The sequence below is a fragment of the Paroedura picta genome, chromosome 2, assembly GCF_049243985.1.
Source record: "Paroedura picta isolate Pp20150507F chromosome 2, Ppicta_v3.0, whole genome shotgun sequence".
Taxonomy (NCBI): Eukaryota; Metazoa; Chordata; class Lepidosauria; order Squamata; family Gekkonidae; genus Paroedura; species Paroedura picta.
In genome coordinates this window covers 166,542,360-166,566,834 of record NC_135370.1, presented here as the reverse complement: position 1 = coordinate 166,566,834, position 24,475 = coordinate 166,542,360, and the positions used below count along the sequence as shown (strand labels likewise).

At 46.0% G+C, this 24,475-nt stretch overlaps 1 protein-coding gene across 5 annotated transcripts in view; it reads left to right on the top strand.

Moving 5' to 3' along the window:
• The first annotated feature begins 1,162 nt into the window (after positions 1-1,162).
• Positions 1,163-24,475, top strand: part of BEGAIN (brain enriched guanylate kinase associated) — a 287,735-nt gene continuing 264,422 nt past the window's right edge. The window contains exons 1-2 of one of the 5 annotated variants that reach the window (XM_077323692.1): positions 1,163-1,216; positions 6,780-6,964. Coding sequence is in view for 3 of the 5 variants with exons in the window: in XM_077323690.1 (XP_077179805.1) it covers positions 7,129-7,239 (111 nt within the window). In the remaining 2 variants the exon portion in view is untranslated. Of the gene's footprint in view, positions 1,217-6,779; positions 6,969-7,018; positions 7,240-24,475 lie in introns of those variants that run through there. The other 4 variants (XM_077323693.1, XM_077323690.1, XM_077323689.1 and 1 more) reach the window with 4 other exon arrangements.

The following is a 24,475-nucleotide window of genomic DNA, read 5'->3' as shown; positions in this document are numbered from 1 at the left end:
AGACCAAGGAAGAAAATGGTGATATGTAAAATAATCCAAAAATGAGCATACATGTTTACTTACAAAAATACAAAGAAAATCCAATCAAAAACACAGAGAAAGGTCAAAGTAAATACGCAGATTTGCACAATTTGAAAGGGAGCACAAAATTTTAGTTTCAACTACAGAACGAGGATTTCAGATTGACTACAAAAGCTGAATATTATTGTTCACAAGAGAATGTCAGTATTATGATCAGTCCCCGGAGAGGTGTTCAAAAAAGATCATTCCCAAGCAAACGCTGGTAAAAAAAATATACCATTACTTCCTTATTACAGTCAAGAGACCTTAAGGAAAGATTGAATACATACAGGGACTCACACTTCATCAGTACGCTCATGGTACTGATTAATTTTTAGACTGCGTTCTCAGACTTTTAACATTTACAGGTCTGGGAAAGAGCAGCTCTGCTTAGGAGGAGTGCAGTATATAAGGAAAAGGCTTGGGTGGGTTGTAGCTTTGGGGCCAATTCATGAAAAGCTGCCCTGACTTGGATAGCCCAGGCAAGCCCAACCCCACCACATCTTGGAGGCAAAGCTAGTATTGGCTAGTATTTGGGTGGGAGACCTCCAAGGATTTGGATGGAGTTCCTCCATGGATCACTAGGGTGTGATCACACAGAGATAGGAAATGACACACTACCTCTAAAAGTCCCTTGAATCTCCTGGCTAGTAGTAGTAGTAGTAGTAGTAGTAGTAGTGGTGGTGGTGGTGGTGGTGGTGGTGGTGGTGGTGGTAGTAGTAGTAGTAAAAATGGGTAAAGGTGCCTTTCTATAAGCAAAGGACAGAGTCTAGAAAGCAACGCAAGGTGGACTGGTAAAGTCGTTTTTGTTTTGTATCATCCTAAAGATGTCCACGTTGTTTGAGGTGTTAAGTCAGGTGTCGCATCTGTACTCTGCTCTGCTCGCACGTATGCAGTAAAACCTGCTATTGCGTGCGGGGGAGTCTAGAATGTTTGGCTTTCAGGTCCAAGATCTGTAATGAAATCTGAAAGAGAACGATATCGTGATAGGACAGATCGTCCCCCAACAAAATATATATCTTATTTACAAGACATTTCCAGGTCAGGCTACATATACATTTTCAGCTAGTGGTTTTATTTATAGTTGCAGGTTACCCTCTGATGTGATAGACTTTGATACGGTAGACATGGTGAGGACACCCAAGGGAAAAAAAAGGTAAGTGGAAAAACAGGGAAGATAGAGGCTAGCCTGTGCATTTATCATGTGCTGGAACAGGAGACAAGGCAGCTGTGGATCCTTACACCCACCCCCAGCTATTCCACTAGGCAGGAGGCCAAGTCTTGCCTCAGGTAACAAATATTTGGGATAGCATTCAAGGTAAGCAACCATTCTGTTCATTTTATTGTTTCTATCATTTCCACTTCAGGAACAAACAACCACCTGGCTCAAGACTCCAGGTACATGTCTATTATGTAGCTGCTCTTCCTGGGCTACATGCCTGCTTGTTCCAGAGACCCTTACTTTGGTTTTCTGGTGGCTGTTATCCACACTCACCTCCCAGCCCCTGTCTTTCGTTCCCAGATTCTTTGGAGTGTTATCTGTATTGGCTTCTCTGTTTTGTCTGAAGGCCAAATGGCTATACCAGCTCATTGGCACCGGGGTGTTGCCTCTTCTGCTCTGGCTTTACTTTGAAGATAAGGAACTGCGTTATGTGGGAAAGTGATTCAGATTCAGAAAACTTTCAGTGGCATAAAGAGTGTTTTAGCATGCAAAATCTCAGAATGGAGGGAAAGGGGGATTGTCTATATAACCCCTAGGTTTCTCTTAGCAGTGCCTAGTAGCACTCTCTGTGGGCTTTAATAAACAGCTTTGTGACTTTTTTTGCAAAGCAATGTCTCACTGCATTTTGTGCCCCTTGGAAGTGCATCCCTGGTTTGCGACAATGGCATTGCCCAGTGCAAGAGGACCTGGCAGGAGGGCTGGTGCCGAGGTACGTGGGAGAAGCTTTGGTGGCCTTCTTTCACGATGCATTTGTTTATTTATGTAGATATGTATCTATGCCCCCTTTCCCCCCCTCCCGAGCAGGAGGGGAAAAAATATTGTTCTCCCCCTCCTTTATCTTCCCAGCAAGCCTGTGAGGTACCTTAGGCTGAGAGGGAATGACAGGCTCAAGGTCACTCACAGTGAGCTTTCATGGTAGAGAGGGAAGATTTGAACCTGGGTCTCCCAAATCCTAGCCTAGCAAGCTGGGTTCTGCACAGAACTCTCCAATGTAATCTAGCGACCTCCGAGAAGCGTGGGTGTTATTTTTGATGAACACACCTCCCACATCTTCTGCAAAGATGCTGAAACGCTTTAGGGAAGGGGAAACAACTAGGGCTGCCAACCTCCAGGTGGGGTCTGGAGATCTCCAGGAATTACAACATCAGAGGTCAACATCTCTGAAGGAAACAGCGGCCTGGGAAGTTGGACTGTATCACATCATATTGTCACTGAGCTCCACCCCCTTCCCAAGTTTTACCCTCCCAAGGCTCCTCCCCCAAATCTCTTGGAATTTCCCAACCTGGAATGGGGAACCCTCATGACAAGGCGAGAGAAATCTCAGCTCCCACCATGTTTGTTTTCCCTGGGGCTTTTGAAGAGGAAGCAGCATTTTCTGGGGTTCTGGGAAACCATTTGCAGGAAAGGCAACAAGTAGAGCCTATGTCCTTGTGAAAACCAAGGTATGTTCTTGCTGAAAGTCCTGCTGAAAGAACATCAGTGCAATCCGAGGATCAGAAGAACAGGCATGGAGAATTCCCCATAGCCTTCCACCATCACCCATTCTCAATGATCAGGCATTCTGTTTCCTCTCTGGGTCATGTCCCTGTGCCTTTGTGAAGCTCTCAACTTTTCCTTTCCTCTGCTTTCCAAAGAAAGTTTCTCCATCCCCCCCCCCTCCTTTTGGTTTTGTGCCAGCCTGCTGCTCAGAGGCACAGAGGGAGGGGAGAAAAGGTTTCAACCCTCCTAACATTCTTTAAAAGAAAGTAAACGCATGGCTTTTCTTTTATCCAGAGTGAGATGTGCATTTGCTTTCTTTTTAAAAATACCACATTGCATGGGTTCAAACAATGTGCCATGGTTTTAAAAGATGACCATTGTGTAAAAAAAGAAAATTACACCTGAAAAGGACATGATTGTAAATAACATAAGGAAAACAGCAAGAACTTAAAAAGAGCAATTCTACAATGTGGATCTAGTTATATGAAAGGCCTTCAGGAGGCAGACAAAGCTTGGTCTCGGATAGGGATGGCAGCCTCCAGGTGAGACTTGGGATCTCCTGGGATTACAGCTCATCTCAAGAGTACAGAGATCAGTTCCCTTGGAGAAAATGGATGATTTGGAGAGCAGACTCTATGATACTTATTAAAACAGTCTTAGACCAGCAAAAAAAAAGTAGACTGTGTGGCATTGATAGAATCATAGAAACAAAGTTGGAAGGGACCTCATGGGTCATCTGGTCCAACCCCTGCACTATGCAGGACACTCACAACTCTATCGTTCATACACTGTAACCTGCCGTCCCTTTGAACCTTCACAGAACCAGCCTATTTTCATTCTACTCTACCAAGTTCCCTGTCCTTCCCAGACTCCATCCCCATATCTCCAGGAGTGCCTAGCCTAGATCTGATAATCATATCCCTGCCAGTGGCCAGGGACCTGGAAACCCTACTCTCAAAAATAATGGAATCAAGAAGAACAATTGGTTTTATACCTTGCTTTTCGCTACCCAAAGGAGTTTCAAAGCAGTTTAGAGGCTGCCACTCTCCACCACTAGATCAGGCTGGCGACACAAGAGACACAGGTCTTGTGACTATTCTTGGAGAAGGAATTGGAGTTGTTGGGGCCCAGCTGTGGCCTGTTCAATCTGTAAGATGTTTAGGTCCAATCAACACAGGTCTTGTTATCACTACAGCTTCCACTACTGATTCCTTCCCAACCTAGAGATACTACAAATGTGGTTCTTGACAGTCAGTGGTGATTCTGCGAATGTCGTTTATGACCAGACATAAGGTTGTCAACACTAGACAGGAAAATTTCTGAAATTTGGGAGTGGAGCCTGAGGAACATTGGCCTTGGGGAAGCCAGGGGCCTCAGTGGGGGAGAAGGCCATACAGACCAGCCTCCAAAAACTATTGGGATTTTTGTTTGTCTATCCTTGCATGACAGTTAGTGACTGTTTTGTGTGTTGAGAGGGAGACTTAGAGTGAGTCTCTCTGGTCATGTTTATAAGTCAGTCAGAAAACGTAAAATAATATCTGCTTCTCTGCTGTGGATGACAAAGAGGAAAGAATGTCACAGAACCAACTGTGACTTGGTGTAAATGAGAAAAATGTATCTCTGAAAACTAGTTTTACCTCAGAAGAAAGTCACTGCTGAAGCTTTTTCTTTGAATGTTTTATTAGCGGGTAAGAAGACCAGACAGACTGTGTGTAAGAAGACTAGACGATTGTTACCTGGCAGTTATAATACACAAGTCCCCTCATTATGCTGAATAAATTCTGTCTGGGAAGTTATTTTTACAATTCAGATATTGATAGAAATCACCCTCAGTATTTACCCCTAGACAAGAAAAACAGCCATTCTCTTCAGGGGAGCAGAACTTTCCAGTTTGGAGATCAGTTGTAACAACAGGAGTTTTCCAGGCCCCACCAGGCTGGCAATCATGGCTGCATCCCCTCCCAGCGGCTTTTGGAGGTACAACCTCCTTCCTTTCTCCCTCTCCCAATCTTTTTCCCTTGGGGGTCCACAGTTGGATACATATTGCTCCTCCCTACCAATGGATCCTAGGGAGATGTGGAATGGTTCTACATCAGAAAGTAGTATAAACATTTCTGAGAAGCCACCAGAATATTGAAAAGCTAACCCCCACCCTTTTCCTTGCCAGCTTCCTTTCTACCAAAAGCACACAATTTTATTTTGTTCCTATGCCCTTTGCTCAGGCAGCTGGTCACCAAGCAGTTAGAAGGTTTGTGACCATTCCATGATGTCACAGCAGCTCAACCCATGGCATTGAACAAGGAATAGGAACTTCATTTCAGTAAAGGAAAATCACTTGCCTATGAGCTTCTACCTCTGTGCTTCTGGGACATCAAAGCAGCTCAGCCAAAGCCTAGGGGAGACTTACAGACTGATAGTTAATTGCTCCCACATAGTTATCTTGGATGTTCTTCTATTTTCACATTCTTGTGGTATATTTATGGGTGAATTAACAACACAACTGGGCTTTTGAAATGTTCTGTGCTTTAATTTGACGGTTCACCCACCTGAAGCCTTTGTGTTATTTATTTCTTTAGACAAATTCTATCCTGCCCCTTTGCCCAAAGGCTATCAGGGCAGCAGAGAGCATAAATCAATACAAAATGCAACACAGCACTAGATTACTTAGGCAGAAGACGTGTGTTGGGTATGTATGTGTATACAATGCAAAAAAAACCCAAAGAACCTAGGGTTATTTGAGTCCTCTGAAATGGCAAGAGCGCATAAAACCCACGTTTAGAAATTTCAAGGAACCAATTTCCCTAAAACAAAAAGAGTTTTTACGCTGTATCTCTTGCCGAGAATAGTGGGAAGATAAAAGGCAGAAGAGGATTTATCTTATTTTTTCTGAAGTCCAATAATGAAATGCCAGCAACTTCTTGCGAGCTGTGCAATTCAAATGCCAATGCAACGTTACATGAATGAACACTGTAGGAAGAGGTGTGTAGGTGAGCAGTAGCCAGGCAGCTGGGAACTGAGTGTGACTGATGTGTTGATAGGCAGGTATGTGCAAGGAATGATAAATGCACAGGAGAGATACAGTCGAATGCTTTTGACAAGGAGCTCGCAAGATGCCATAATCATCTCTTTTGGAAAGAGTTTGTCCAGATGGCTTATTATGAACACCTTTGTCTAAGAACTTTAATGACAACATTTATCTCCGTGCCGTGCCTGCTGTTCGGAAGTCTCTGCCAAGCTTTCTGATTCACAGGGAAAAGATCTCAGCCCCCCCTGTACTTGGTGGGGGTTCAGGACCACGGACACCGCCCCCAAACAACTCTGGATGAGGAATCCCCAAAGGCATGGAGGGGGGGGGGCTATTCTGAAAGAACCTGTTATTGTGTTTTCTCAGCAGCGTAGGAGACACTAGCTCAGCGTGGCTTCTTTCCACTGCATTGTTGTAATGTACGGATCCCAAGTTCCCGTGGGAGGCATGAGTGGCTTATCCCAGCCAACTACAGCAAGAGATCCTGTGCAGATTCCAGACACAGGATACAATTCAAACAGAAGTTGAGTCCGTGCCTCCAGAAATCCTGACACCCTTTTACACAAAGGCAGAGGCGGGAAAGTTTGCACGCGTGAATTATTGGTTCCAAGCACGAACAGATGTGACATGCAAGGGAAGAATATTGCATTTCCCCGTCATGTCATCCTTGGTCGAATTCCTTTCATGCTAATTGGGGTCCCATCCCTGAAACGGCAGGAGTCTAATTCCATGACAATCACGACTCCTTCCTCTGTGACCATTAGGAAGGCTCGGTGTGGATGGGATGATGGATTTTGGCACCGCACCCAGACACCTGGTTATCTTCCCTCCTCCACCAACACCATCTTGGTGCGTGGCCAACGGAACAAGCGAAATCCGTGAAACCCAGAGGGACCGGCTCCCCTTAAAGTTCACTACATCATCAGAAAGCACTGCCTGACTATTATTATTATTATTATTAAAAGACTTTTGTAATACCGGTTTGTTGTGCAGGTTGCCATGTACGAGGAGATGCTGCTTCTCTGGAACATCCCACTGCCCCGTGTGATCGAATGAAAACAGACATGTCTAAGCAAGAACCGCTGAAGCCGCATGCACCTAATAAGCTTCTTGTATATCCAGCTCCATCCTCGTAAGCTGTGGACAAGAACAGCATTGCCTAAACAACCCTGTCTCGAGTGAGTACGTATAATATTTTTTTTCCCCACACGCCTCCCCTCCCTTTAATGCCTTGCATGCCTTTGGGTTTAAAGACGTTACAGGTAAGGAGCGAAGTCTTCAGTCCGGGCACCGTGGTGCTGCAATACGACATCTGAATTGCCTCGGTTTAACGCGATTTAACATGCTCGATTGTTGCGTTCGGCAGCCGTTGCTGCCCCCAGAAAGGGACGCCTTTTTCATGCATTATGGTACAAGATGGCCAATTAGAAGGGCACGGTTTCTGAAAGCCACGGTGAGCAAACTATTAGGGTAATGATTTATAACAGAGTGTCAGGGGAAGGTCTGGGGGAGACGGGAGGGGAGTGTGTGTGTGTGTGTATGGGGGGGGGAGATTGAGTTGTCCTTTCATTTGCATAATGCATGTCATGGAACAGGATCTCTTTCATCTCTACTGAGAATGGAATGTCTATCGCAAACACACGATTGGCTGTCAAGTCAGAAATCAGTCCTGTTGTGTTTTTTTTTTGTTTTGTTTTTTAGTGTGGGGGGGTGGGGCAAGGAGGTTGAATTCGCAGCCGGGAAATCCCGCTCCGATTTATTAATTAGAAAGCTGGCGCCTGTCTGATAAAAACCCACTTTAGCTGTTTGGATTAAACATTTAGGGAGATGTGTCAAACGGGATGTTTGCTTAATGAGGTGAGGCGTTTGCCCGTCCGCCGGTGCTCCTCAAACAGATACTGTGATGCATAGATGAAATGATTGCTTATATAGGGAATAACGTCAGCAAGGCTTGATTGGCAAGCCAGACTGCCAAAACAAACATTTTCGAGGGTAGGATGTTCTTGCAGCTGTCACAGGGGCATGATAGAGTGGGAGGGGATGTCTCTCTTAGGGACTTTGGCAGCTTCTTGTGGCATCTTTCCAGTTCTGTTGGTCTTGCGGTGTGGCATTTAGAGATGGATGCAATGTGGTACAGAGAATTGCAATGGTTACTGTGAACGGTGGCTTGACGGAGGGTTGTCTACCTCTTGAGGTATCTCCCACATGCTGCCTGCATGACTTTATGTCAAGGGGGAGGTACCTTCTGTTGTGTGCAAAAGTAGAGGGGCACGGAGTGGTCTGTAGCCAGCGCCGCTGGATCTGCGCGGCGGATGTCACCCGGAGATTCTCTTGACACGCCGCCAGTGCAATTTAGCAGCATGATACATTTTGCTTTCCTCTGATCAATATTTGCTTGGGCTGCAGGCTTTTACGGATTTACTGGTTTAATTCATTGACGCAAGGGCGATTGCTGAGGTTGGGGAAACGTGCTCTTGATAATCAGGGGAGAAGCCAGCTTGTGGATCAGGCATGGCTAGGACTCCAATCAGCAGTCTTAACTTGAGCGAAGAAAATGAGGCCTGGTGAATCAACCAAATGGAGGATCGGGAAGGGAATCCAAGTTGCTTCAAAGCCATGGAAAAGGGCATTTGGCGCCACGGATTCTGAGGGGCATGTTCCATCCATTGCTTGATTTTGCAGTTATTATCAAACTGGTGCAAAAGAACACCAGCTGATTGCTAGAAACGGCAGCGCTGTCAGTTTAATTTTTATGTATCGTTTTAGGTAAAATCACAAATTGCAATAATAGTGTCTTGTAAGTAGAGCATTCCTAGAAGTTTCTGCCCCCAGCTCTTGCCCTCTGCCTACTACTTGTGCTGGTTTAGAATCATAGAACCATAGAATCATAGAATCACAGAATCATAGAGTTGGAAGGGGCCATACAGGCCAACTAGTCCAACCCCCTGCTCAACGCAGGATCAGCCCAAAGCATCCTAAAGCATCCAAGAAAAGTGTGTATCCAACCTTTGCTTGAAGACTGCCAGTGAGGGGGAGCTCACCACCTCCTTAGGCAGCCTATTCCACTGCTGAACTACTCTGACTGTGAATTTTTTTTCCCTGATATCTAGCCTATATCGGTTTATTCCTCTGTCATGAAGATGAGCTTGGGGTAGAATCTGTGAAAAACAGCTGATTCCTTCCAAACAAGCAATATCCTGCTCTCAATACCATACCTGCCCTCAATACCATTCATCTGAATGATCTGATTGCCTCACTCCCATATTAGCCTCACTCCAGGAACAAATGTCCAGCCAAGAAGAAAGCCGGGGAGATGAAGAGTAGAAGCAGGAGGCCCCCGTAACATTAAGCCACCCTGTCCTCAGGCATAGGCCCAGTGGAAGAGTGCCATTTTAGGGGCCCTGAGGAACTATGCCATGCCAATGAGACCAGGCAAGCTTCTTTCAGGCCTCCAGTCTCTCCTCTCCATCTCTGTCACGTGGTGTGGCAGCCCTCCAAGTTACCTTGTCCTATGCCGATCAGGAGTTCTCATTCTAGCATTTTGTAGACTTTCTCCTTCCTCCTGGCGAACCTGCTGAAGTTGACCCTTTTTCCTGCCCTAACGGAGCACCTTTTCCCAATGACAAGTTGCACCTTGCTGGTGCACATGGCCAGATCATGCACCATTCTGCACACTAGCAATGAGCACGTGCCACAGTGCGCATGCACAGATGGAGCCTGCTCACCTATTTCCCTGACAGTGTGCCCTGGGTTCAGCCATGCTGGTCAGATCCAGACTCGGTCCTTCTATGGTGTTATTGCCTGGAACTACAGTTTGGATGACCTACTTGGACCCCCCTCACCAAGTGCCTTTTTTGCGGGATCCAACCCTCAAGCCAGAGCTGGCATGCCAGCCTGGGCATGAACAGAACCAGATCACCCCAGACAATTTACCCACATAGAAGGCAATGTGTTCTTCTCCTCTGTCATCTATGCATGCTTCTCTCCTCCCACCCCCATTCTCCGTGGCACTCCTCCGTGGGGGATAACAACTGTACAGGTGCCAAAACAGGGTACTGGTACAGATAGGCTGTGTGGCATGGTGTTGAGATGTACAGAAATATTTCTCTAACTGCTTGTCTGATTTTTCTCAATATATTATCCCTCATTATTCCAATTTATTTCAGCTTCCTAAGCCTGCTTGGGAACGCTGTCACTTTTCATTTCTGTACCAAACCTCTGGGTGCAGAGTGTTCGTTCTCCTCCATCTAAGCTCGGATCTGAGTCCTGTTCCCATGAAAAAGGGAGTTCGCCTGTGTTTCCCTGAGCAAATTCCATACCAAGCATCACCTTTATGTGTGAACTCGTTGATAAACCATGGCTTCCGCCATTGATGTTCCATCACTGATGCTTGCCTCAAATCCTTCGGGTGTTTTGTAGAACCTCCCAAATTTGGTGACTAACCTCACCCACCTCTATGGCAGCCATTTTGTAATGGCGCCCACTACCTGTTCTTAAAATTCAAATTGAGATCCAGCTTGGTGTAGTAGTAAAAGCAGCAGCCTCTGATCTGGAGAACTGTTTTTGATTTTCCACTCTCCACACGATGCCAGCTGGGTGACCTCGGGACAGTCACAGTTCTCTCAGAAAAGAAGACTTGGTTTTTATACCGTTTTTCATTATCCAAAGGTGTCTCAAAGTGGCTGACAATTGCCTTCCCTCCTTCTCCCCACAACAGACACCCTGTGAGGTAGGTAGGGCTGAGAAAGCTTTGACAGGACTGTTCTGTGAGAACAGCTCTAACACGACTGTGACTAGCCCGAGGTCACCCAGCTGGCTGCATGTGGTGGAATGGGCAATCAAACCCAACTTGCCAGATTAGAAGCAGCCGCTCATAAACCACTACACCAAGCTGGTTCTCTCAGCCTCACCTACCTCACAGGGTGGCAATTGTTATCCACTTTGAGACTCCTTCGGGTTGTAAACAGCAGGGCACAAGAATCAGCTCTTCTTCCTCTTCCTCTCAGACATGCCCAGAAGCTCCATCAGGGTAGGACTATGCTGATGTTTTCCAGATCAAAAGGGTCTGGAAGATGTGCATGCTATTCGGTAAGCACTATAATTTTTTTTTTTTACTTACAGCCCCATCTCTTGAAAAAATAAAGTGTTTTCAGCCCGTGAAGCTTTACACACATCAAAAGTCAGGTTCTTTCTATTGCCTGGGGCAAAAAAAACAACCAGCCCCATATGCTTACGATTCCACTGCATCTTTTGATTCATCCTTTGACTTCCTTATTGTTTTTGTGAGACTTTAACGTTCTTTATTATCCTTGGCAGACACCGGCGCACCAAGTAAAACCATCTGCTGCTCAGTCTGTTAAGCAAACCTTCGCTGTACATTCAATCATGTTTAAAATTATCGATACCTTAATGACCGGCGGAAGGAGAAAAGCCGCACAGGTGTGCGTGTTTCCAACCTGATACGCAGTCGGCCATAGACCGTGGGCCAAACTGGCCGTGATGGTGTTGCTGGGGTCACTACAAGGATGCCGCCAACATTTTGAAGTCATTTAAAAATAGGACAAGGGCCAGACTTTGATGGGCCCAGAGCACAGAACCCTTCCCCCACCCCCCAACCCCTCACTCCTTTTCATGTGCTGAAACCACCAGGGAGGGGCTGAAGTCATTTCAGCACTTGAAAAGACACAGGTGAGTAATGTGTGTTAGCAGGGTACACAAGTCATAGATATGCACACACTGTATTTTAGGATAAAGGAGATAAAAGGATTTATTTATGATATTGCAGAGGAGAGATAGGGACATGGCTACCTGTCTACATGGCTACCTAAGGCGAGAGAGAGAGAAGCTTCAGTGAAGAAGGAGGATATTGCCCTAAGAATAGCAATCTAGGGGCAGACAAGAAAGCACACTTAACAGGAGAGAAAGGTCCTAAACTCTATGATCTAACATTCTTCGTGCTGCCCCTTCAGGGTCTTCTTCTCTTCTTCTCTTTGTACAGCAGACATTGTCCATCCCAACAATGTTTGCCTCAGCCCACCATGCTATGGGCCTGATCATACATTTTTAAGTGACTTTAAAACATCAGCATGGTGTAATGCAGCCTTTCTCAACTTTTTTACCACCGAGAAACCCCTGAAACATTCTTCAGGCTTTGAGAAAACCCAGAAGTGGCATGAATGTGCAGAATATGGTTGGGAAGCATAGCTGTGGACATTTATTTATTTATTTATTTATTTATTTGTTTGTTTGTTTGTTTGTTTGTTTGTTTGTTTGTTTATTTATTTATTTATTTATTTATTTAGATTTATACCGCCCTCCCCAAAGGCTCAGGGCAGTTTACATTAAGACTAGTCAACAATACATGAAACAGTCTTCGTTAAAAACATACAGTAATTAATAACAGTGGTTGTTACAATATTATTATTATTATTATTATTATTATTATTATTTATTTGATTTGTATGACCGCCGCTCTCGGAAACCGGCTCGCGGCGGTTCACAATGTTTAGTATAACAGAATAATGTAACAGTATAACAATATAATAAAATAATATAACGATGGAACAGTGCAATGGAACATGCCCACCCAGGGCCCCTCCTCTTCCCATTATTGGCCATTGGGGGGGGGGCAAGTTGATAAATATTCAACACATTTTACGAATATATAGATAATGAATTAACTCTCACCCTGGCCTCAGGCTTGGCCTGATGGAAGAAACCCCATCCAAGAAGCCCCAGAGTTTCACAAAGCCCCCGTGGAGAAAGGCTAGTGTAGTGATTAAGAGTGGTGGCCTGTCATCTGGGGAACTGGGTTTGATTCCCCACTTCTCCTCTCGGTGAAGCCTGCTGGGGGGACCTCGGGCCTGTCCCAGTTCTCTCAGAGCTCTCTCAGCCCTACCCGCCTCATCAGGTGCCTGTTGTGGGGAGAGGAAGGGAAGGCCATTGTTAGCTGCTGTGCGACTTCTTAAGGTAGAGACAAGCGGAGTATAAAAAAAACTATTCTTCAGTTGTGTCCCCGGACATCCACAAGGACCCGTCACATCTAGATGAGCCCTGATATAGTATTGTTGCTGTTAGGAGACACAAAAGAACAAGGGCCACACTCCACACTGAAGCGCCAGAGAATCCATGCTTGCACGAAGACAATACATGCGTCGGTCTGGTTTGTACAACATATCACATGCATACGTTTTGATCTATCCTGTTCTTTGGGGGAAATTTGAGACAGGCGAAACAGATACTTCAATCTAGGCCGAATCCCAACAAGATGTTATAAATATTGATTCGTCGCAATCACCTTTCCCTTAGAAGTGTTTATATCCATTTGAAAAGACAGCATATCGGATCATCATGCCGCCGTTAACACGGCTAGCTGCTTTATACAAACTGCCACGCGCAGGAAATGTTCGCGTTATGATTGTTTTATGAACATTCTCTCCATGAAGCAATCTGTATAAAGCTACTGGCAGTGCTTAAAATACTGTGGTGATCAAACGTTCGGCTGTTTGAAATGTCTTATGATTTTTTTCCCTAAAGGATGGGTGATTAGAACAAATATATTCTGGTGATTTGTTTTAGGATTTAAACGCCTTGTTTACATGTTTGATGTTTCCCTGGGAGCAGAGAGCAGATAGTTAGGTTCTTAAAAAAAAAAAACCCTCATCCTCAATAATTAACTTCTTTCTTTACTGATAAGATAAATACATTGGGGGAATGCAGGCGGAATGGTAGAGCTTCAGCTGGTCAGATCTTGGAAGCTTTGCAGGGTCAGCATTTGGATTGGAGACCACCAAGGAAGGCTCTGCAGAAGAAGGCCAACAACCTCTGCTTCTCAGTTGCATTGAAAGCTCCTTGCTGAGGTCCCCATAAGTCAGTTGTGACTGGATGGCACACAAATGTGTATCTAAATATTTTGACTTCCTTTTGCTACTCACTTTATGCTATTTTTTCTCCCAGATTGCTGATGGAGCAAGTACTTCTCCATTGGTAACTTTCTCCAGCAGAGGACAACCTAGTAGAACAGAGCCGTTAGGTCTGATCTGCAGACTCTGGCTTCCCAAGCACTGGGGAATATCTCAGTCTTCCTCCTCAGATGTTTGGGTGCATAGGGAACTAGCTCATTGGTTGTCTTCAGCATGTGAGGTGGACCTCATCAGAAAGCAGATATATTTGTCAATGGTGCTCGGACTTCTGTCTTGACATTTCTCTCCTCGTGGTGTGGTTGAGACTGGCTTTGATACATGAACACATGCATCTGCCTTATACTGAATCAAACTCTTGGTCCATCTGGGTCAGTATAGTCTACTCCAACTGGCAAATTAAATATCATTAGGTTTTTGTAGTTCAGTATTTTGGAAATGAGGGTTGAGATGTACCTCAGAATGTTGTCTCAAGACCTCACTGTGGCACACTTTATAAATGTGATGTACTTTGAGGAAGGGACAAATATTTAAATGGTGGTTGATTAACACAAAGAAAACACTCCCACTGGAGGATTAAACTTTCCCTGGACTTTCTGAACAGAAGAAGAAGAGGAAGAAGAGTTGGTTCTTATATGCCACTTTTCTCTACCCGAAAACATCTCAAAGTGGCTTACAGTCACCTTCCCTTTCCTCTTCACACAACAAACACCCTGTGAGGAAGGTGAGGCTGAGAGAGCTCTGAGATTACTGAAGAAATAAAATTGATCCTTATATGCCACTTTTCTCTACCCGAAGGAGTCTCAAAGTGGCTTCCATTCGCCTTCCTTTCTTTTCCCCAAAACAGATACCCTGTGAAGTAGGGGAGGCTGAGATAGCTCTGAGGGAACTGTGACTGACCCAAAGCTGGCTGCATGTGGAGGAGGAGTGGAGAATCAAACCCAGCTCTCCAGATTAGAGGCTGTGGATCTTAACCACAACACCAAGGGAACATGTTTTTTTTACTAGCCTTGCCATATGTCTGTTAATGTTGGGCAATTTCCTGGCAATTTCCTGCTTGGTCAGAACAGCTTTATCGGGGCTGTAGTGAGCCCAAGGTCACCCAGCTGGCTGCATGTGAGGGAGGAGTGGGGAATCATACCCATCTCACCAGATTAGAAGTCCGCACTCCTAACCACTACACCAAGCTGGCCCACAGGCCAGTTTGTGGCCATAAAAACTAACCATATTGGTTGTCAACTTTAGACGGTATTCATATGATGCTTCATTCACACTGAATTATCTCCATGCAGTAGCCTGGCCCCTAACAAGTGAAAATTAAGCAGTACATTCAAATTCTGTCCCAAGACGGCTAGGCCAAGAGGGGGTGGCATAAAAACTGGAGAACAAATGTAATTAGGATGAATGATAATACAATTTTTATTTTTAACCCACTCTTCGAGAACTACTCAGAGTGGGTAACAACCTCCATAAAAACGTCATATCCAAAAGTTATACAGCAATAGTCTTCATGCCCCCAAACTAATATTTCTGGACAGGGGGGCTGGGCTTTAGCAGCTGATCTTTCCACAGCAGTAGTGAGACCAGCCGATTGGCGGTTGTTATTTTGGGCCGCGCCCGTGAGCCTGGTGGCATAGCTCCGTTTTACAGGCCCTGCAAAACTGGTTAAGGAACTGATTGCACAGTGCATCTAGAGAGTTGCCCACAGTCCGAATCAGAAGCACTGACTTTGATGGACCAGTGGTCCCCTTCAAGATAAGGAAACTTCAGCCACTCCTGTGGGTCCCTTTCCTTGCTTTCTCTAGCACTGCTCTGTCTCCTCTTGCATGTAACAGCTATTCTAGGTTGCATTTTACAAGCTCTCTCTCTCTCTCTCTCTCTCTCTCTCTCTCTCTCTCTCTCTCTCTCTCTAGTTGGCAGCTAGGAAATACCTCCTGCACAAGCATTTAATTCGCAGGCTATTGAAGCCAGCATTAATGCCGGTAGGAGAAAAAGCACTTGTGAGGGAGGATAATGGGACTCATCCCTGGAGTTTTTTTCCCTTCCAGCCATATTTATGATACGTTTGCAATGCCGTAAATGGCACTCCATTACCGGGGCAATGACTAAGGTAGTCGGAGGAAATCGAGGATGGCATGGAACCTCCAGCCTCTGCGGGCCGCCGAGCGAGTGAGCAAGCCAGGCCTCCTGCTTCTCCCGAACCTGCAATTTTGGGCCTGCAGCACTATAATTTAGGCAGTGTGGAAAAGTCAGGCCTTCGATGGCATTCCGCTGCTATGATTGGTTGCATGGGGGTGCGCATGTGTGCCCAGAGAAACTTTGGCAGTAAAAAAAAAAGTCAGATCTAAGGATATGAATGAATGAATGAATGAATGAATGAATGAATGAATGAATGAATGAATGAATGAATGTCAGTCTCCAGGTGGGACCTGGGAATCCCCCATGATTACAGCTCATCTCCAGGCAACAGAGTTCAGGTCTCCTGGAGAAAATGGCTGCTTATAAACTGGATCCACCGAAGCCCCTCCCCTCCCCAAACCCCTCCCTCTGCAGGCTCCACCCTCAAAGCCTCCAGGTTTCCCCCAACCCAGAGCTGGCAACCCCAAATGAAGCCTGCTAACTCCTCGCACTGGAAAGAAAGGGGCCCTGTTTCTTTAACGGCTCTGCAAAAGAAAGAGAGCGCATCATTGGAAATGTATTCAGAGGGGACTAGCATTCTAGTCTGGAGAGTCTCTTTTGAGAGAAGGTTCCTTGCCCACTGTCTCCACCATGGGCCTGAATTCTGAAGGATGCAGTAGGAAGGAAGTATAGGACTGCCAGCTCTGGGTTGTGAAATTCCTGAAGATTTGGGGAATGGCTCCTGGGGAGTTCAGGGTTTGTGGCGGGGAGGGATCTCAATGGGGTATAATATCTACATTCCAAAGCAGCTATTTCCTCCAAGCTCTTTGATCAGGAGATCTCCAATCACCAGCTGGAGACTGGCAATCCTATCCTTTCCCTTGGATAGTCCCCAATTGTTGGAATTACCATCAGCAAGTAATCTGAATTCAGCTCTGAAGGGCTGTTGTTTAAGCAGCTGAGCCGCGCCTGTGCGCTGACTAATGTTGCTGGGTGGCCAGTGCTGGGAACTGAAGCCATGAGCTGCGGGGGTGGGTGGGTGGGGACAGTATATAGTCTGAAAGACTCCTCTGTTTAAGGTGGGCTCCAGGAAGAGCAGATCAGTGTGTGCTCTGAAGCAAGGAGCAGACTCCATTAGGTTCTCTGCTCTCTCCATCCGCAAGTGTGTGGGCATGTAGTCTGCTTGAGCCAGCCATAGGGGCTTGCAATGTATTTTCGTTGCAATGACTTTTAACTTTGGGTGCACTGCTTCAGCATAGGGATTGAAGCCAAGTCCAAAAGCCCCAACTCTGAGGATCTGTTTTGCATGCAGGAGGCCTCAGGTTTGATCCTTAGCATCTCCAGTTAAATTTAGCTATGTCAGTAAACAATGTGAAGGAATAGAGCCAAGACAGTGGAGAGTCACCCGCATTCAGAGGAGACCGTGCTGACCTTGAGAGCCCAAGGGTCTGACTCGGTGGAACGCAGTGGTGTATGTTCGTTGGCTGTGGGGCACAGTCCCACTTCATTCCCCACCCAGGTATACTGCTGTGCTCTCAAAAGGAAGCACTTGACTGGAACTTTGAAAAGTTCTCCTTGTTCGTTCGGTTGACTGCCAAGATTGTTTTTGAGAGGGCGGGAGGAGGAGTCTCTTATACCTTAGAACCACAAGATCCCACGTAAGCTGTGAATAAGCTACAGGAGGCTTTGCTGCAGATAAAAGGCTTCTAAGGATTCCTAATGGCAGACAACCAGCTGTCATCTTTGTGGTGTGCATTGCGCTCACATGCATAATGCATTATTAGTGCATGCCGAGCAGTCTTGCCAGATGTTCAGACCAAGCTAGAAAAATTCAAATCAGTAGCAATTTCCGCATGATCCGTTTCATTTAGGGGGAATCTTATGGAAGAATAAGTGGAATTGGGGTGCCAGACCACCTGTGGAGGCAGGAATCCCTGCCCCAGCCGCCAATCAGCGGGCAAGGGGACTTAGCAGGAAAAAGAAGGCGGCTCCAGGCCACACCATCGGCCTCACACAGGAAATGATGTCATTGTGCCAGCAACATCAGGGGATGTTCTGGGTTTGAGGCAAAGAAAAAAGCAGCCATTTGTACCATAGAGTTTTTGCCCAAATACTGGAGTGTCACAATGATGTTGCAACATTATGATGTCACTTCCTGTGTGATGCCAGTGACTTGGCAGAGGCTTTCCTTTCTCTGCTAAGTCCTCTGCCAGTTGCCAGGAGGTGCCTGGCAACCCTAAAGGTTAAGGAGTACATACTAGTGGATCTTACTCACTTCTTCCTTCCCCCTTTACTGGGCCACCAAAACCCTCTGAACAAAGTCCCGCATACCCTGACTGGCTGAAGTGAGAAGGGAGGATCAGGCAAAACAGCTTCCTTGATCATTGTCAGACCTGTTCCTTTTTATGGAGGCTCAAGGCTCAATTCCCGGCATCACCAATTGAAAGGATTAGACAGAAAAGTGAAATCCTGAATCTCTGGAGACCTGCTACCATTCAGAGTAGACAATACGGACCCTGAAAGCCCATTGGAGTAGAACAGAGCTACATCTGTACTGTGACCCATATGGATTCTGTCTCCCATTGAATGCATCTGATCTGGCACTGGACAATCAGCACAGGTTTCGGCTATTTATTTATTTATTTGTAATTGGATTTATATACCGTCGTTCGCCAAAAGGTCTCCCGGCGGTTCACAATAAAATATAAAATCACAGTAAAATCACATAAAATCCCATTATTACAATACAAGATGGCATTCTATTCTATAACTTTCCCCACTTTCCCCGCTTGTTCAGAGAGAGGCCGGGCGTTAATCCTGTAAGAGAGAGAGGAGAGCAAGACTGGCCGATGGATGAGGGATCTTGGATGGAACCCGGGCTCTGCCCTGGCCTCAACCATATGGTTCAAAAGTAATCTTAGAGGTAGTGTCAAAAACCCTTCCCCCTCCGTGATTAGTTCAAACGAGAGCAGCTCGTCCCATTCATTCTGATTTGGATGCTTCTTTAGGAACAGTTTGAACCAGAAATGTTGAGAGCCTCCTCTTGTCCAATTTTATTAGCTGATGACAGCCGGGGATGCGGACAAAGTGCATGGTGCTGTTTGTTCCATTCCATGCACACAAGGCGCCTATCCATCTTGGGTAATGTCAGCCCGTAGAAGGTGGCTATTGAATTTTACCGTGTGATCAGGAACGCTTCTCTGCATGACGGATGAATGCAATCAGCCCTTAAAGGAAGGTAGCAAGACCTTTATTTAAGAAGCTTCCTGTCAAATTAGGGAATTCTAAACCTGGGTCTCGCCTTCCATCTTTAGTTAGGTAGGCTGTCTGAGTGGAGTGCCAACTTCAGGTGCTTCGACATAAAAAAACAAGAAAGAGGAACTGCATCCACTTCAGTCTGACTCCCAGCTGGAAAATGGGAAAGAAATTGCTTTGAGAGTGCATGGAAGAATCATAGAATCATAGAATCATAGAGTTGATAGAGACCTCATGGGTAATCTAGTCCAACCCCCTGCATTATGCAGGACACTCACATCCCAATTGCTCATCTACTGTAACCTGCCACCCCCTTGAGCCTTCACAGGATCAGCCTCTCCATCAGATGGCTATGTAGCCTCTGTTTAAAAATCTCCAAAGATGGAGAACCCACCACCTCTTGAGGAAGCCCGATCCACTGAGAAACCGCTCTAACTGTCAGGAACTTCTTCCGGATTTTTAGATGGCATTTCTTTTGAATTAATTTCATCCCATTCATTCTGGTCTGTCCCTTTGGGGCAAGAGAGAACAACTCTGCTCCGTCCTCTATATGGAAACCTTTTAAATACTTGAAGATGGTGATCAGATCCCCTCTCAGTCATCTCCTTTCTAGACCAACAGACCAAGCTCCCCCAACCTTTTTTCAGAAGAGAGACAGAAGGACAGTAACCCTTGTGATTCTCCTGTATCTCTTCTGGGTTTTGATACCATCAGCCCTGATTCTGGGGAAGGGCAGCAGTGACCCTGCTATTGTCTCACAGGACAGTCTCACAAAGTGGGTTAAGACCCTCCTTCTCTTTCCATGGGGATTCTTCTGAGAGATCCAGTCTTGTCGAGCATGCTTTTTGATATCTAAGGGAAACAGCTAGGGTGAGATTATTCAAGGATTTGAGAAGCAGCAGCAGGGAGCCGACGGAACCAAGTTTTATCTCTTCCCTCCCTCCTCATCAGGCACAACAGCATCCAGCATAAAGTCAGTAATGGAACTGATGGGGGTGAATAAATCAGTTCCAACAGGATGAGGATGGTGATGGCAGAGGGCTGTCCTCATTCTGAACACAGAGGCCTATTTTAAACCTTCACTCATTCCGCACACATTGGATAATGCTCTCTCCATGCACTTTAGAAGTAAATTTTTCTGTTTCGCACAGGAAAAGCCCAACTGCAGAAGCACATTGAAATTGCATTATCCAACACGTGTGGGCTGAGTCAGGTTTACGTACAGTTTGGGACTGCTGCTTGAAATTATTTTATCTTATTTATTTAGGTGTGAGCTCTTTCCTGTGTTGGACCAGTTGGGAGAGACCCAAGGCTGTCAAAGAAGTTATAAAATCCTGGAACAGACCCAGCCAGGTGTCCTCAGCATGAATGTTGAAGCCCCCAGGACAATCAGTCTAGGAGTTTCCAGCATCACATCTGACAATGGTTCTGCCAACTCATAGACAATGTCCATTGGGATAGTAGGTGGCCAGTAGACAAGCAGAATGCCTGATCTATCCTAGTCTCTAATGGAAGGAATATACTGTCAATGCCAGTGATAGTTTGCACTGGTAAAAGGTAAAGGTATCCCCTGTGCAAGCACCGAGTCATGTCTGACCCTTGGGGTGACACCCTCTAGCGTTTTCATGGCAGACTCAATACGGGGTGGTTTGCCAGTGCCTTCCCCAGTCATGACCGTTTAACCCCCAGCAAGCTGGGTACTCATTTTACCGACCTCGGAAGGATGGAAGGCTGAGTCAAGATTGAGCCACCTGCTGGGATCGAACTCCCAGCCTCATGGGCAGAGCTTTCAGACTGCATATCTGCTGCCTTACCACTCTGCACCCCAAGAGGCTCTAGTTTGCACTGGACGTCTGCAGAATTTGAGGGACTCATAGAAAATAATGGCCATGCCTCCTCGCTTGGTGGAGCACATGTCATTTTCTTCCAGCCATGTTTCGGTCATGCAAGCCAGGCCTTGCTGCAATGCCTTACAGAGGTGTAAACTTTTGGGCTTCGTTGATCTGAGATTGCACAAGATTTATATCCATGTGGGGAAAATAGGGGCCCTTGAGTTATCAGTTCTTAGGACACGACAAAGATTAGACAGAGAGTATCCTTAACAAAGACTGGCTGTTAATGAGCTATAGAAGTACTTGGATTGCTGCTGATTTTTAATAGGCTTTTATTATGTATTTTTAATGTTTTGTTCGGTTTGATTTATATTTTATTGTATTTGCATAGATATTGGAAGCCATCATGAGCTGGCAGTCCTGGGAGTAGCATCATATACATACAGACAGACAGAATAAATCCCACCCCATACTTATCAGCCCCTATCTGTCCTGGAATAATTCATTTATCAAACATCCTTTTCCAGGTAACAACTCCCAGCTGCTACCAATAAACCTCCCCGATACCCCACAATCAACTTTCTAGTGCCCACAGAAAGCCATATAAACAGTCCTGGGGCATGTTCACAGAAACAGACAACTTCCCACTTATTGGCATGGGAAGTAAAGCAAAAAGTTGTTTATGAATGGGGATCTCATTCAGAACCTCAGTGGATTGATTCTCACAGCCACCATGCTACAAACTGTGGCTATGTCTTCCAGGGCACCTCCTGAACTCTGTCCAGCCCAGAGGGCCAGTTTCCCAGCTGCTTTGCATTAAGCACCTGCCAAGAAGACTAATTTGTCTCTAGTTACGGTTCCAGGCTGTTATTTTTCTTTAAGATAAGAATGGCAAAGGTGACTCTTATCGGCCCTTTTCTACTTGGTCACCATGTCCTCCCAACGTGCACCTTCTCGTGGTGAGATCTGACATGCCCCCCCCCCATTTGGCAGAACAATCCAACGTTTAAGCAGCTCCTGGGGAATTGAGGCAGAGAGCCAAGCCAAAAGCGGCAGGGGAGATTCAAATTGCTACGTATGGCTTGGCTCAAAGGGCTCATCCATTCAAAGCAAAAATGTTCACTGACATGCAGAATTGCACGTCTTCCAATTGGCATGTTATGGGGCTCCCTTTGACAGCCCGGTGAACCCACCCACTTTGGCAACAGACAAGCCTGGTCCTTTTCCATCAAATCCACTGTACTTTGGGCTCTTTCTGAAGAGGAGCTCAGCAAATGCTCCAGACCACAAGGTTGTCATTTCAACTGTTCCGTGGTTTCTCCCACTCGTTCAACTCACCCATACTATTCTGCATGCACTAAAATGGTTTAGTCTCATTGTCATCAACTTGGCCAGGGTTTAGCCCTCAGTCCCCTTGTGAGAGCCTCCCAGGAGTAAGTAGCAGTTGCAGTCTCACTTGTCCGTGTGTGAACAGGAAATAACAGGGGAATGAATAAAGCATCGTTAAAACAACAATGTGCTGAAGGGATATATCAAAACTGGTGAGTAATAGTCCATTTTTCTTTTACCTGTTATCAAGATATCAGTCTATATTAATGGAGAATAAATTGCTTCTGGCACATGTTTCCCTAATTCTACAGGTTAAGTGGTGGTACAAAGTGCTGCCAAGTCACCGGTGATTTATGGTAATCCTGTAGGGTAGGAATTGTCCAGGAATTTCCCAAACCTATCAAAGCCCTCAACCAGCCTTTCCTCCTCCCACCTTTCTGTTAAGTTCTTGGATCTCTCAGCGTTATGCCTAGTTTAGTCATCCTTATCCATTGTTCCCTCTTAATATTTGTGAAACAGCCCTGGGGGTGGAGAGTGTCCTGGCTGTCCGAGATGGAATACGGCTAATCAGGGCGCAGCTCGCAAAGCTGGACGCACCCTGATTGGCCCTCCCCCTCCAGCTCCCACCCTTCCTCCTTGCCTGCTAGAAGCCTTGTGGCTGCGGCTTCTGTTTTTGCCCATGAGGAGAGAGGTGGCGCTGGGACACTGGTGCTGGGACACTGGCGCTGGGAGGGCCTTCCCCTGACCCCTTAGACCCCTTTCAAAGCCCATTTTTTAAATGGGCTTTGGTGCTAGTCTTTTGATAAAGTGTGCCTGGGCTGGGCCGTTTCAGAATTCATCCCAGGGCATACATGAAAGAGCACGTCTTAATAGCAAAACAGAAAACAGGAGGGGGGGGGGAGGAAATCTCACACGTTGTGAACAAACATGCTAAGGGGAGAGTTTCTGTCATAGCCTTCTCACCCGTGTGGTGAATTTTTAAGTGCAGGAAAGCCCTCAACAAGTTAACTGAAAGGACAGAGTCCAGATACACACTGTACCAATGAGGCTTAAGTTTCACGTATAAAACAAACTGAGCGAAGATGTGTAGGAGCCATCTTGATTATCAATGGCTGCGGTGACCTCCCCAATACTGTACATTACAGTGTGTTGTTGGTCACCAATGGGGAAAAGAGAGATCCCTGCATTCAGTGATGTTGTTAGGGGCTGAGGGAAATGTTATCCTATTCCTAGCAGTGGTTGGCCTAGCCTTCCCTGCTAGAAACTCTACCTGTAGGGGAGTAAATGATATTTTTGTGGGCAAAACAGAGGCCTATTAACTCCCTGATGGAGCCACACGATATACTAGCTTTTCAGCTCAGCACTCCCCCACCCATCGCAACATGAGGCGTTTTGCCAGTTAAAAAAAATAAAATAAAATAAAAGCTAAGTGAGATTAACAGTGGCAACCCAGCACGCCCAGCTGATAATGTTCCTCAGGAGGCCGTGTGGCAGCCAGGGGTGTCCTGCCATCAAAGCTCTCAGCAATGGGGGTGTCAGCCTCACAGATCTAACCCATCCGAGTGACACACGCACCCTTTGTGCTCAGAAAGAGAGGGGGGAAAGGTTATGGCGAACTGCGACAACAGACAGTGTATAACAGCTCGGGCCACAATAATGAACACATCTTCCCCAGCTCTTCTGTCGGAAACTTTCGGTTGTCATAACAACCTCGACTGCAGCGGCTTCCGGATTGCTACAGGAGATTTCATTTGCTTAAGACACTATTCTCGGGCAAACAGATTGCTTCTCCTCCCCCCCCCTTTTTTTTTTCCTTTTCTTTTGAAAAAATTAAACAGGAGCACAACTGGAGGGAGGTGGAAATCCCCTTCTGTCTGAGTCAGATTCACATAGAGCTGGAAGAGACCATAGAGGGTCATCTAGTCCAGCCCCCACCCCACCCCCACACAGACTCCTTTTCAGGGTCTTAAACATCACACTCTCCTGACAGGTTCTCATCCAGTCTCCTCCTACAAACGTCCAACGAAGGTGACTCCACCATCCTCTGAGGCAGACTTTTCCCTCACTGTCAGAAAAGGCTTTCTCATATTTAAGTGGAACCTCCTTTCCTGTAATTTGAAAGCAAGAGATATAATAATTCCACAACAAAACCTACCCACCATCAGATCTAGGGGGTCTGCAGAGTTATTCTGCAGAGTTATTCCTCTGAATCCATTAATCTTTAGGGAAGGAGCTT